Here is a 12,596-nt window from a genome sequence, read left to right as displayed (position 1 = left end):
CCACAAACACAGAGAGAGAAAGATAGACACAGAGAGTAAAAGAGAGAAATGGTGAAAAACATGGCAGTGGAAGTTTGTTAAAGGAATAAGGAAGGAACTGTAACTGGTTAGTTCAACATTTGTAAGTGCATTAGCTTTGATAAGTAGTGTTGCAATTTAAAAAACAAAAAGATCATTTCAGTTTCACCATTCTAAGCATCTTCAATCAGCCCTCGGATCTCCAAAATGTCCAAAATAATAATTAATGTACTATCACTCCACAGGGACTGACATCCAGAGAAGTCTTTCATTCCTTTTATTAAATTACCTTTTTCTGAATCCCTTTTGGACTCTCAGAATTACCAATCTGACTGTCACTGTTTTAGTTTATACAAACAATCCACAGTCTCTAAGGTTCAAAACAGAAAAGGCTGCGGGAAGGACATAAATGAACATTCAGGACCCAAACGACGGATCCCTTAAGTCTCACCTCAACTGGAAGTGCTGGGAATCAAACCTGTGACCTTCCATCTCATCTAACGAGGGATTTCTGATCAGAAACAGACAATAGGTTAGCATGAAGACATTTTTTAGTGAAATTATATGTTAAAATGTATATTCAAAACAGCGGAAATGTATTCAGTACTTGTTACATGTAGCATGCAGAAACAAAACAGACACCAACAGAATTCAGGACAAAACCAAATATGACAACACAACAAGCCCCCTTATACAATACAACTGGATTTGACACACAAACATACCAACTCCAAATATTTGAATGTAAAGCCAGATACACTACTGTTCAAAAGTTTGGGCTCTGTAAGAAATTATTACTTTTATTCAGCAAGGGCACATTAAATAAAAATAAAATATCAAAAAATCAAAGTTTCCACAACAATATTAAGCAGTGCAAATGATTTCACCATTGATAATAATAGGAAATGTTTTTTGAGCACCAAATCAGCATATTAGAATGATCATGTGACATTGAAAACTGGAGTAATGATGCTGAAAATTCAGCTTTGCCATCACAGGAATAAACTACATTGTAAAATATAATAAAATAAAATAGAAAATGGTTATTTTAAAATGTAACAATATTTCACAATATTACAGTTTTACTGTATTTTTGATTAAATAAATGCAGCCTTGGTGAGCATAAGTTTTAACATAAAAAAAAAATCTTCCTGATCCCAAAAACTTTTGAAAGGTAGTATATGTAGTATAGAACACCTGCACCAACTGTCTACTGAAAAAGTAGAGATGCCATTCCTATACACCTAATCAATCCTTTTGCTACTTTTATTGACATACATTTTCGGAAATGGGATCGGTACACATTACACATGCAGGATTCAAACCTGCATTTCCCACATGAGCAGCAAGGCTCGATGCATCTGAAACATGTGCGTAAATCACTAGGCTCTAACATTTCCTGCAAGTTTCAGTGAGCTAATTTGTAGCGTCTGGTTGTGGGTAAGAGAGAGGAGATCTTATTGCGGATGCAAGGCTACATTAGACATACTGAAGATAAAGCGAGTGGAATATATTTCTGACAGCTTCCTCACTGGACCTCTTTCTCTCTTCGCTCTGCATCATGTGATGCTGGCTTGTTATTTGTCTTGATCAGAGATGACTGACAGACCCTCTTTTACCTTACCTTCATTCAACCCCCTTGTCTCTTTATCATTCTATATACAGTTCTCATCATATCTTCTACTCAGTGTGTCTTTCCTCTCTCGCTGTGTGTCTGGCTTCTGCACATTTTTCACATATGCAGTTCTTTCCTTCTCCTTGCCCTTAATACAGGGTCACAGAGGGCTAAATAAAACCATGACAAAACCCTTATTATCAAGCACGGCACAAACCCTCGGGCCCTTCACACTGACGGCAAGGCACAGAGATAGAATTAGGAACAGGCTAGCGTCACCCACTCACGCTACATATAGAGAACCACAAACCAATCACGAACCAAGACCGATTTACTTAAGTAGCACATTTATGGATGAATATCGATGATGGTTTATATGTTGATGATTCTGGAACAATATAGTGCATAATACATTAATCTGTTGTACTGGTTAACCCTGCCTATTGTGAAATCTCACTAGTCTAAAATCCTGCTCCTCATAACTGTGCATTAAACAACAATACCTTCTGAAATTTCTCATTCCGTGTGGACAGACCAGAGGTGTAAAGAATAACTGAAAACCATACTTGAGTAAAAGTACTGATACCTTGCATCAAAAATGACTCCACTACAAGTTACAAGTAACCAATTCCAATACAACTTGAGTAAAAGTCTTAAAATATCTGATTTTAACATGAGAAATCAAGTTTATTTTCTAAAATCAAAATAAAACTGAACACCTCAATATTGCAATAAATCAAGGTTGACACAACAGCTTTTTAAATGTCTACAAACTCTCAAGTCTCAGTTAAGCTCAAGTGGTCATAAGTAAACCAATATCCTTCAAATCAGTCTTGTCAATATAGCGGATAAATAAAACAATGTTAAGTAAAATTAAGTAGTCGAAGTCTACTGTATGTGCTGGTTTGAGCCTCATCACCAGCTGCAGTCATTTCCTCATCTAATAAATCAAACACCTGTGATCAGCAACTACCTGCTAATGAACTCACATTCACGTAAAGTAGCCTTGTTGACAGGTTTTGGGGGAGTAAAGGCAAAATGCACAAGATATAGTACCTTCAATGCCCTTAGATGGCGATATTGCTTCTTTATATCAGAAACAAACTGCTGCAGAAAAAGTTAGCTGCCATGAAAAATGTAATTTGTAATTGCATTACTCATCACAAATGTAGTGGAGTAAAAAGTACATTTACTTGCTCAAAAATGTAGTCAAGTAGAGAGTAAAAATTGCCAATATATTTGATACTAAGTACAACAACAAAGTAGCCAAAAAGATACTTAAGTACAGTAACTAATTACATTTACTCAAGTACTTTACACCTCTGGGACAGGCAAATGGCTTTATTTAGGGGTGGGTTTAGGACCAGGGAGCCCACTAGGGGGCATCAGCTAACTTCCAAGTGGGTTGCAATAATAATGTAATATACTACCATTCAAAAATTTAGGGCAGCCTTGGAGTCGAAAAGGTTGAGAAACACTGGTTAAAACTACGCTGGAAGATGGTTGATTGTCTTTCCATGACCAACAAGGATTGTGATGCAAGAACATGTCCTACTTTGGTACCCACTGACTTCCATAGTATGGAGAGAGGAAAAAAATACTATGCAGGTCAATGGGGCCCATCAACTGTTTGGTCACCAACATTCTTCAAAATATCTTCTTTTGTGTTCAGCTATAGAAAAAAAAAAATTCATACAGGTTTGGAACAACTTGAGGGTGAATAAATGATGACAGAATTTTCATTTTTGGATGAACTATCTTTTTAAGGTCAGCGACCACACAGCAACAAACCACATAGTTTGCTGAACTATGTAATTCATAAACTTCCTGACCACACATCTAATAATTATGAATGTCCAGTTCATTAAAGGTGAGCTTAGTAATAATTGAGCACTGGCCCAAGGTAGCACTTCTGAGTGTGTATGTACATGATGTGAGTGTGGAATGTTCTATTTCTGAAGCTGTAATTATTCATGGTGACTGAACGACTAGGCTATGTGTATGTGTTTGCTGTCCTAAAGCTTCACAGTTGTAAAGTATTTGCAACTGTTTTTAACATTTTGTGTATAATATTACGGTGTATGTGTGTGTGCATTTGTACCCTCCCATAATATAACAGGGGTCTTATGCTGTGCGTCACCGATTATTGCAACATAACCAACTCCTACACACCCTATATCTGCACACTCCATTTCCCCTAAACCAAGATGACACAGACATGTACAAAAACATGTTCATCCTCCCCCCAGAACATCTGCCTAATGTCACACCTAATTAATTATTCAACTTGTGAGCCATGACATAAGTTCAAATTTGTTATGCAAATCCACATGAAACACCCCATTCCATATTTCACTTGCAATCAATTCCCGAGCCTCTGAATTTAAAAAAAAGATATTAGCAGCTACATTCTGCCATTCCATATTATAATCTTCATCCAGACCTTTGATTTTCTCAGAGTGCTCAATTCTCCTGTGGAAAACACAGGGAAGATGAAGGTTCCTCAGACTCTCGGACCATGTAAACCTCTTACCCTGGCAAAGAGGAGGAGGTTTAATCTCACTCACCTCAAGGAAAGGTCAAACACCCTTTGTTTGCATGCACGTTTTGCACTCACTGAGAAACTGGGAATTTTTCACAGCAGGGTGCCATTAACTATGTTTCACATTAACAACATCATCCGTTTAAAGTAAAACACTGTTGAGATATTACAGTGGCAAGTTGAACTTGGGTATTTATTTAGTAATTAGTTATTAGTCTAAAAAATACTCGGGGTTTGCAGGAAAACAAAAGGACTTTCCCCTGTGGTTAGATTAAGCTTATTACGGGGAACATGGCCATAAGCCAATAAGGCTAGTGGAATTCTGGGATTCTGGTTTAGCTACAACACGTCCAACACGTGTCCGAGAGGCAACAGCCCCAAATGCTGTCATCGCTAGACATTCATACCCCTGCAATCAAAAGCCTCAGAGGCCCAAAACAACCACAGGGTCCATTAACACATCAAGAATCCAGCCGGCAGAAAGAGGGCATGACAAGTTAATCAAAACCGAAGTCTGTTGTGACGTTATTTGCTATTCTGAATTCAAAGTTCCTAGGGAGTTCGTTATGTCCACAGATTCAGTTCTGACTGTGTGCTTTAGTTTTCTTTTCTAGAAAACTCCAGGGATGATGCTCAGTATTCACATCACTCGGAGGTTCAGGTTGCATTGCAGTGAACCAAACACATCCCTAGCCCTGCAGTCCTGAACATATGTCTCCCAAAACACTCTTAAAAACAAGCCAGTGCGCAAAAACAAGCTCATGCTGTCGGCACACGCTGATATCATCAGATTTATGAGTTTGAATCATTAAAGTCATTCTGCCCTTTTTTGGTAATAAAATCATGCCATGTGGTTGATAAGGTGCTCTAGGTGGGTTGTTATCGACTCAAATACAAAAAAAAGCCTACTCAGTCTCTATAGGGCTATAAGTCCCTTTCATACAGAGATTCCGGAAAATACACGGATAATGTGTCCCGGGATCATCTGATTTTGGTTCAAGAAAGAAGACATTCTAGCAATTTTCTGGGATCAACATACTGTGTGAACGGGACTAAAGATATTCTGTACCAGCCCAGGCTCACTGGAAAAACATGCCTGTCCCGACATTTTCACAAAATGATATTGGATTGCTTCTTGCATGTTTCATGTAATTTTCAAAATGAAATGTCCAGTTAGTGGTGCTAAAAACATTCAGTTTTATCTGAAACAGATGAATCTGGCAACCTTTTATAACGTTAGATGTTGTATGTACTGCAGCAGAAATAAAATGGCACTAAAAATAACGTACCCTAAACCTATCCGATAGTCTTAACAAAAGCAATGCTGAAACAATCATGCCATTAAGTCTTTGAGCTCTTTTAACATGACTCGCGCTACATGGGAGTCGTACCCGAGTACACCTCATCACAAGTGCAATTCTGTACCAGGTGAGCTACCGAGCAAGTTTACTACATCAGAAGAGCCATACATATTGAGCTAATTATGTGACGTGCACATCAAAATGTACTCTCTTACAAATCATGGTAAACATGTTTTCAAATCATAACGTAGTACTTTGTAAGGAACTGTGCAAATATGTCTTTATTAACTGATAATCTACCCATGTAATCATAATTTGTGTGAAAATAAATTTGTTGGCGTTTTACTGTCACGAGTGTTCAATTCAGCTGGAAACTGCACTGAGTTGTAAGCATAGGTACGTTTTGGGAGTTTTACAAAAATGTAGATGGAGCCTATGTTGTTCTGTAAATTCACAACAAACATATACCACTAAAAATTCAGGAACATAAAACAGTACAGAACTAACAGGACGGGAGGGAGTAAGGATGGGACAGTAAATCCTAAAACAATCCCATCACTAGGTGTGATGACGCTTTTTGATTGTGTTTCGGATTTTCCACAGGACACATGGGGGAAGGGGGCTAAACAGTCTACCTGTGGGCAGTGGCATCTGGTAGAGAGGGAGGGAATTACCGTAGGAAGGAAAAACCATCCAACCTGTTAATGTCCTCTTCCCCCAGCAAGTGCCTGGGCAGGGGGGAATATCGACCGGGGGAGATGGGCGGAAGACTGGACTTATATTCCAGAGTGCCGTTATTACCGGGGGAAGAGATATGATTTTCCATTGCGGGCGAGAATGCTGTAGAGACACAGAAAGAGAGAGCGTGTATATTACAGTATAAATTGTTTAATCAAAATGCCAATCAATATAACAACCAATAAATCAATAGCTTGAACGACTGAATGAAAATGAAAATTTCCACATCATTTTTTACATTTCTAAATCATTATTCTGGGTTAAGCATATGTATGACATAATAAAGTGTGAAATGTGGTAAGAATAACTCACAGTGTGTGATATCAGGCTGCCCATAGGGGTCTGAGAGATAGACACTAGTGGGTTTCCCAACCTTTAGGTATACCACATCTGACGTGTTCTTCAATATGGCCACTGCTTCTTCATGGGTCACTTCTTCTAGAGTGTAGTTATTCACCTGGGCAAAAGAGAAAACAAGCAGGGAGTGTTAAGAGGGCAATCCAGAGTTACGTAAACAGTTATGCTCTAGTGGTCAATGGCGAATCAGCGCTGCCAAATGTGTCCTGCCCAGTGGATTACACACAGCACTGATCTTGCAAATTAAATCAAACTCAGTCTTAAAGAGTTTAACAACCCCCCTGGATTAAAAGCAATGGAGTTTGACACTGACACTAGAGCGAAGCTTCAGAAATGTAATCAGCCAACTATGGATGCAGCTCATTCCCAAACATCTCTGAGGGCTGCTTCTATGTGTTTGGTCAGTGATTTTTATTGTTGTTGCATGAAACACCCAGAAATCACTGATGCCGTTGGATGAGATAAGTTTGCCATTTCGAGCTGCTTAAACACTTATGTGGGAAATAAACTTACAAATGGATTTCTTAATTGTCTCTGCATATTAAATTGTGATAGAAGTAGTATTTGAACTAGGGCTGTCAAGCTATTCATTTTTTTAAATCTAATTAATTAGCCTGCACAATGTGGTGATTAATTAATCGAATTAATCACAAATTAATCGCACATCAAATTTGGCTGACAAATTACCCCTAAAAGATAACTACAAAAAGTAGCTTAAAAAAAAAAAGAAATCTGATTCAAATAAATTTGATTCAACATAGAATTTACTACACATAACCGTTTAGGCTACAATGGCCATGAAATATACTTTTTTAATTAAATAATACTCTAAATAATAAACTAAAACGGCCAGTAGGTGGTGGTAAATGTCTAAATGACTAAGTCATTAAGTCATTCATTCATTTGATTCGTTCAATGATTCATTCAGGAATAAAGTAAATGGCTCTCTTTATGAAGGGGCCATTGAATCATTGGTTCACTCAATTCGTTCAAAACGCAAATTCATTCAGAAACACTGCAGTGTTGCTCGGAGATGCATAATCGTTCTGCTATGGCTTTATAAGTAACAAAAACAGACAATATTGTGTCTAAAACATAACAAAATATTAACTACTTCTTTGTTGAACTGAAATCAATATCACATTTGCACTCCTGCTTTTCGGAACAAAACCAGCACTAGTGTGATATTCCACTCGTTGCTAGTGTGATATTGCTTAACTATATCGTATAATATAAAAACGAGACAAAAACTCATACAGGGGCATTTTTGCCCTGATATCTTGAATTCTAGGGTCATTCTAACTACATTCTATAAGCTTCATCACGCAGTGAGTTGTTGCCTTGCATCATGTTCGTCACCATCAAATGAATGAAAAGACCTACAGTCTGGGGCAGTTGCATTAAATGCGTTAATACATTTTTTTCATAACTATTTAATTAAATTACCGCATTAACTCGACAGCCCTAATTTTAACTTCAATCATCAAAAATATTACACATAGAAGTAAAATTAACGTAAAATTTCCAAAAACTGACTGGGAAAACCTGAAACTAAACTAAAATAAATTTTCATGACTAAAAAAAAAAAAAAAGCCACAAATTAATTTTAGTTTGTTTTAGATACATGCTATTTTACAAAACAACCTGCATTTAAAATGACACTATAATATGCTGGGAAATTTAGCACAATTAAACATTTTTAAATTATATTAATGAGAGCACTGACTTTGGCAGCCATAAAATATTAAAACTGATATAAAAATTAAACTTAAATGAAACCATTAAATAAAATTAAATGAAACTAAACCGATAATTTAAAACAATTTTAAATGTTTTAATTTAATTTTAAACTAATAAAATAAAATAAAATAATGAGACGTACCATAAGCAGTCTGTCTCCAACTTGTAACCGTCCGTCCTTCTGCGCAGCACCCCCATCGATGATTTTAGTGACATAAATGCTGTTATCACCCGGGATGTGCTGGTTTCCCACACCACCCGCAATACTGAAGCCGAGCCCTATGGGATTTTAACAAAGGACAAATCCAAAGTGTTAGCTGTGTCCCCATAGATGCAGTGACAACATTTACCTCTAATTTATCATACCTGTCAGTCCCTGAATTAGAAACAATGTTATTAATGTACAGTGTCATATTAACTTTTAGTATGAAACAGTACTCAAAACTTTCTCAGAGCAAAAACTATACATGCACTTTCCTCAAGCATAATCTAGTTCCTTAGTTTCCTAGAGGAGAAAACAAGCGTTGTAGAGTGTGTTAATGGTGTTTTGGATACAGAGTGTCTATGGTGCCCGAAGCTCTTCCTTCAAATTTGTGCTGTGGGTGTGTGTATGTGTGATGCGTCTTCCTCTATGCACTCTGAATAATGCATCAAAGCAGTGTCTTTCTCAGGATATAGTTCTGTTTATTGCTCCACCCAAACAACAACCAACAAAGAGGACGTGATAACTCTCGGGCTCAGTGGAGTTTCAAATCTTGATTTGTTTTCCATTTGTCTTTGCATCCTAGTGAACATGTACATGAGTAATAGCCTATTTTCTTTTATAACAGCAGAAAGAAAAAAATATATATTGGATGCAAACTAGGAATGTGCAAAACCACGAAAGAAAAATACTAAAATAAAAATGATTTTTTGCAGAGCAGCCATCGTGACGCATCCCTAATGTAAACGGTGACAAACAGCTCAGGTAACACATGGGTTTTATGGTAATTGTAAATTTGAAACCTTTTGGTCCTTTTATGAGTTTGATTTCGGTGACGGTCTCCAGCATCGGTCTCCTCCTGCGCACATAGAGCCTAACGATCGATCCGGCTGCTTTCAGAGCTTCTACTGCCTTACTGTGAGACACCTCCGAGACATCTGCTTCGTTCACACGCAAAATACAGTCATTCACTCTGCGGAGAGAAATAAAAGCAGTGAAGTGAGTTTTTCTGGAGTCCTTGGTGTGTGGTGAGCCTCCTGCAGAGAGTTCCAGATCATGGCAGCCTGTGGTCCAAGGACAGCCGCCTCCTGGGGCATGCTCACATAGAGCAGCTGAGACCCAGCAAACACAAGAACACACACTGAAACTAAACCATGAACACACACACACACATGCACAAACGCACACACGTGTATATACCCAACAGAGTCACTATATAGCTGAATAATGTTCAGCAGCTCAATTTAGTTTAACATGATGCCCATGGCAACCATGATGATGATGATGGGTATGTTAAAGGGTTAGTTCACCCAAAAAAGAAAATAATGTCATTTATTACTCACCCTCATGCCGTTCCACACCCGTAAGACTTTGGAACACAAATTAAGATATTTTTGTTGAAACCCGATGGCTCAGTGAGGCCTGCATAGCCCTTTATAATATTAATATTGAACCACTGTACGCACATGAACTGATTTAAATATGTTTTTAGTACCTTTATGGATCTTGAGAGAGGAAATGTCATTGCTGGTTATGCAGGCCTCACGGAGCCATCAGATTTCAACAAAAATGTCTTAATTTGCGTTCCGAAGATTAACCAAGGACTCATGGGTGTGGAACGGTATGAGCGTGAGTAATAAATGACAGAATTTTCATTTTTGGGTGAACTAAAAACAGCAGCAATAAATCAGTTTTTACTGTGTTTTTTATCAAATAAAATAAATGCAGCATTTGTTGAGCATAAGTGACTCCTTTCAAAATTATCCCAAACTTTTTACCAGTAGTGTGTGTGTGTGTATATATACATATATACATCTATAGATTGTTCAAAAGCATTTGCGTAAATAAGACCATTATCATATAATGTATATATACACACACACACACACAGATGTGGACAAAATTGTTGGTACCCTTGATAAATATGATCAAAGATGACTGTAAAAATAAATCTGCATTGTTTATCCTTTTGATCTTTAATTCATAAAATTAGCAAAAAATCTAACCTTTCATTGAAGGAAAAGAATTGAATGTGGAGGGAAATCACATTATGAAATAAATGTTTTGCTCCAAAACACGTTGGCCACAATGACATTTTTGTGTGTTGGTTTTGATGGTTTTTTTTGGATTATTGTCCTGATGGAAGATCTAACCACGGCCCATTACTGGATTTCTAGCAGAAGTGGTCAGGTTTTGATTTTTTATCTGCTGGTATTTGATAGAATCCATGACACCATGTCTCTGAACAAGATGTCCAGGACCTCCAGCAGAAAAATAGGCCCACAAAATTAAAGATCCAGCAGTATATTTAACCATGGGCATGGGGTACTTTTTATCCATGTGTGCACCAAACCCATCTGGTGAGTTTGCTGCAAAAAAGCTCTTTTTTAGTTTCATCAAACCATAGAAGCTGGTCCCGTTTGAAGTTGTCTTGTCTGACAACTGAATATGCTGGAGATTGTTTCTGGATGAGCGCTGAGGATTTTTCTTGAAACCTTTTCGAACAACTTGTGGGGATGTAGGTGCTGTTTTATCATTTTTTTTAGACTTTCTGAGACTCAAGACTAAACTAATCTCTGCAATTCTCCAGCAATAGCTGTGGCCAATGTGTTTCGGAGAAAAACATTTATTTCATAATGTGATTTCCCCTCCACTTTCAATTCTTTTCCCTCAATGAAAGGTTAGATGTTTTTGTAGATTTAATGGCTTGTCCCTGCCACTGATCCCTGTCCAGCTCAATAAAGCCTGATCATATGTGTGCTACATCCAATCTAGAATATTTGATGCAACTTGCCGTTCCTTTTTTCTGGAGCCCGTTCTGCTTCCAACGCTCTCAAAGTCAAACAAGGTTAGAGCTGGGGGAGTAATTGCTTCTCTAAATGCTGTTCACCTCCAACTCACGATAAATCTATCACAGCTTATTGGTGAATGTTCAAAGTGTCTTACTCTTTTAAAAGAGAGAATGCAGAATATGGGGTGGATGGGGAAGGGGAATGGAAAGACGTTTGCAGAATACAGAATGCTGAAGTGGCGCATCTTGCCAGGAGAGAACTAGCAAGAGGAGGATTGGTGATGCTCAAAGCTCTGACAGACCTGACTGAGAGACAGAGGATAAAAGAAAACAGCCAAGTCATGGAGCAGAGCAGGGCGAAAGGCTCAGATGGGGCTGTCACACGCAGCTGCTGTTCGGGGCGCCGCACACACATGCATACAAAACACAGGAAGATCTGCTAGCTCTCCAGCACAATCTAATTATGCTTCCCTATAATAAAACAACCCTCTCAATCAACTCCTGATCCGGCCTGACATGAATCTCAAACGCATCCAGCTAGGAATAGAAACTCTACAACTCACCAATATCAATTAAACCATCAACCTGTTCAGAAATAGCTACAGGAAAATCTTATTGCTCAAAGAATTCTCTTTCGAAGCTCAGGAGACTTAAATGAGCTCTGAAATATTGTTGAAAATTCTTGGGAGACATAAAAAATAGAAACAAATGAAAATTGTAAAATGAATGCGCACAGCATCACTCAGATCATTTGGTATTGGTAGAATTTGATGAAAAATATTTATATTCATATTTATCTAAGACGTTTGATTGCAAAATCTGGGCAAGGGTTGAGACATCGTTGAGGTATTTACATTTTATTTATTTATTTATTTTTTTGAAAATCTAGAGGGAAATGTGAGAGATAACAATGGCCTTTTTCTCAGTATAAAAATATGAGAAAATTTGCTCTCCATTTAAAGGCTGTGTTTACTCACACATGAAAATTCATTTACTCACCTTCATGTTGTTACAAACCTGCATGACTTTTTATTTTGTGAAACACAAAAGAAGATTTTTTTAAAGAATGTTGATAACCTAATAGTATTGGTGCCTATTGACTTTTCTGGACAAAAAAAAAACAAACAAACAAAAAAACATTCAGACATTTCTGAAAATATCTGCTTGTATGTTCCTCAAAAGACAAAAAGTTATGCAGTAAATAAAGAGAGAATTAAATTTTTTGGGGTGAACTATCCCTTTAATTTCATTATTCTCAATTACAACTTTTCCTTTCTGTACAGTTTTGCAAA

The 12,596-nt window shown here is 37.4% G+C and overlaps 1 protein-coding gene across 30 annotated transcripts in view; it reads right to left on the bottom strand.

Annotated features, from left to right (window-relative positions):
* Nucleotides 1-12,596, bottom strand: part of dlg2 (discs, large homolog 2 (Drosophila)) — a 269,422-nt gene that overhangs the window by 65,695 nt on the left and 191,131 nt on the right. For 22 of the 30 annotated variants that reach the window (XM_048180477.1, XM_048180452.1, XM_048180492.1 and 19 more), the window contains 5 exons: nucleotides 9,317-9,486; nucleotides 8,454-8,590; nucleotides 6,527-6,671; nucleotides 6,151-6,316; nucleotides 470-529 (listed from right to left, as the gene is read on the bottom strand). In XM_048180477.1, coding sequence (XP_048036434.1) covers nucleotides 470-529; nucleotides 6,151-6,316; nucleotides 6,527-6,671; nucleotides 8,454-8,590; nucleotides 9,317-9,486 — 678 coding nt within the window. The remainder of the gene's footprint in view (nucleotides 1-469; nucleotides 530-6,150; nucleotides 6,317-6,526; nucleotides 6,672-8,453; nucleotides 8,591-9,316; nucleotides 9,487-12,596) is intronic. The other 8 variants (XM_048180541.1, XM_048180548.1, XM_048180550.1 and 5 more) reach the window with 3 other exon arrangements.

This window comes from Megalobrama amblycephala, linkage group LG2 (assembly GCF_018812025.1).
Source record: "Megalobrama amblycephala isolate DHTTF-2021 linkage group LG2, ASM1881202v1, whole genome shotgun sequence".
Taxonomy (NCBI): domain Eukaryota; kingdom Metazoa; phylum Chordata; class Actinopteri; order Cypriniformes; family Xenocyprididae; genus Megalobrama; species Megalobrama amblycephala.
The sequence above is the reverse complement of the archived record's forward strand: the minus strand, read 5'-3'. Positions and strand labels throughout refer to the sequence as shown.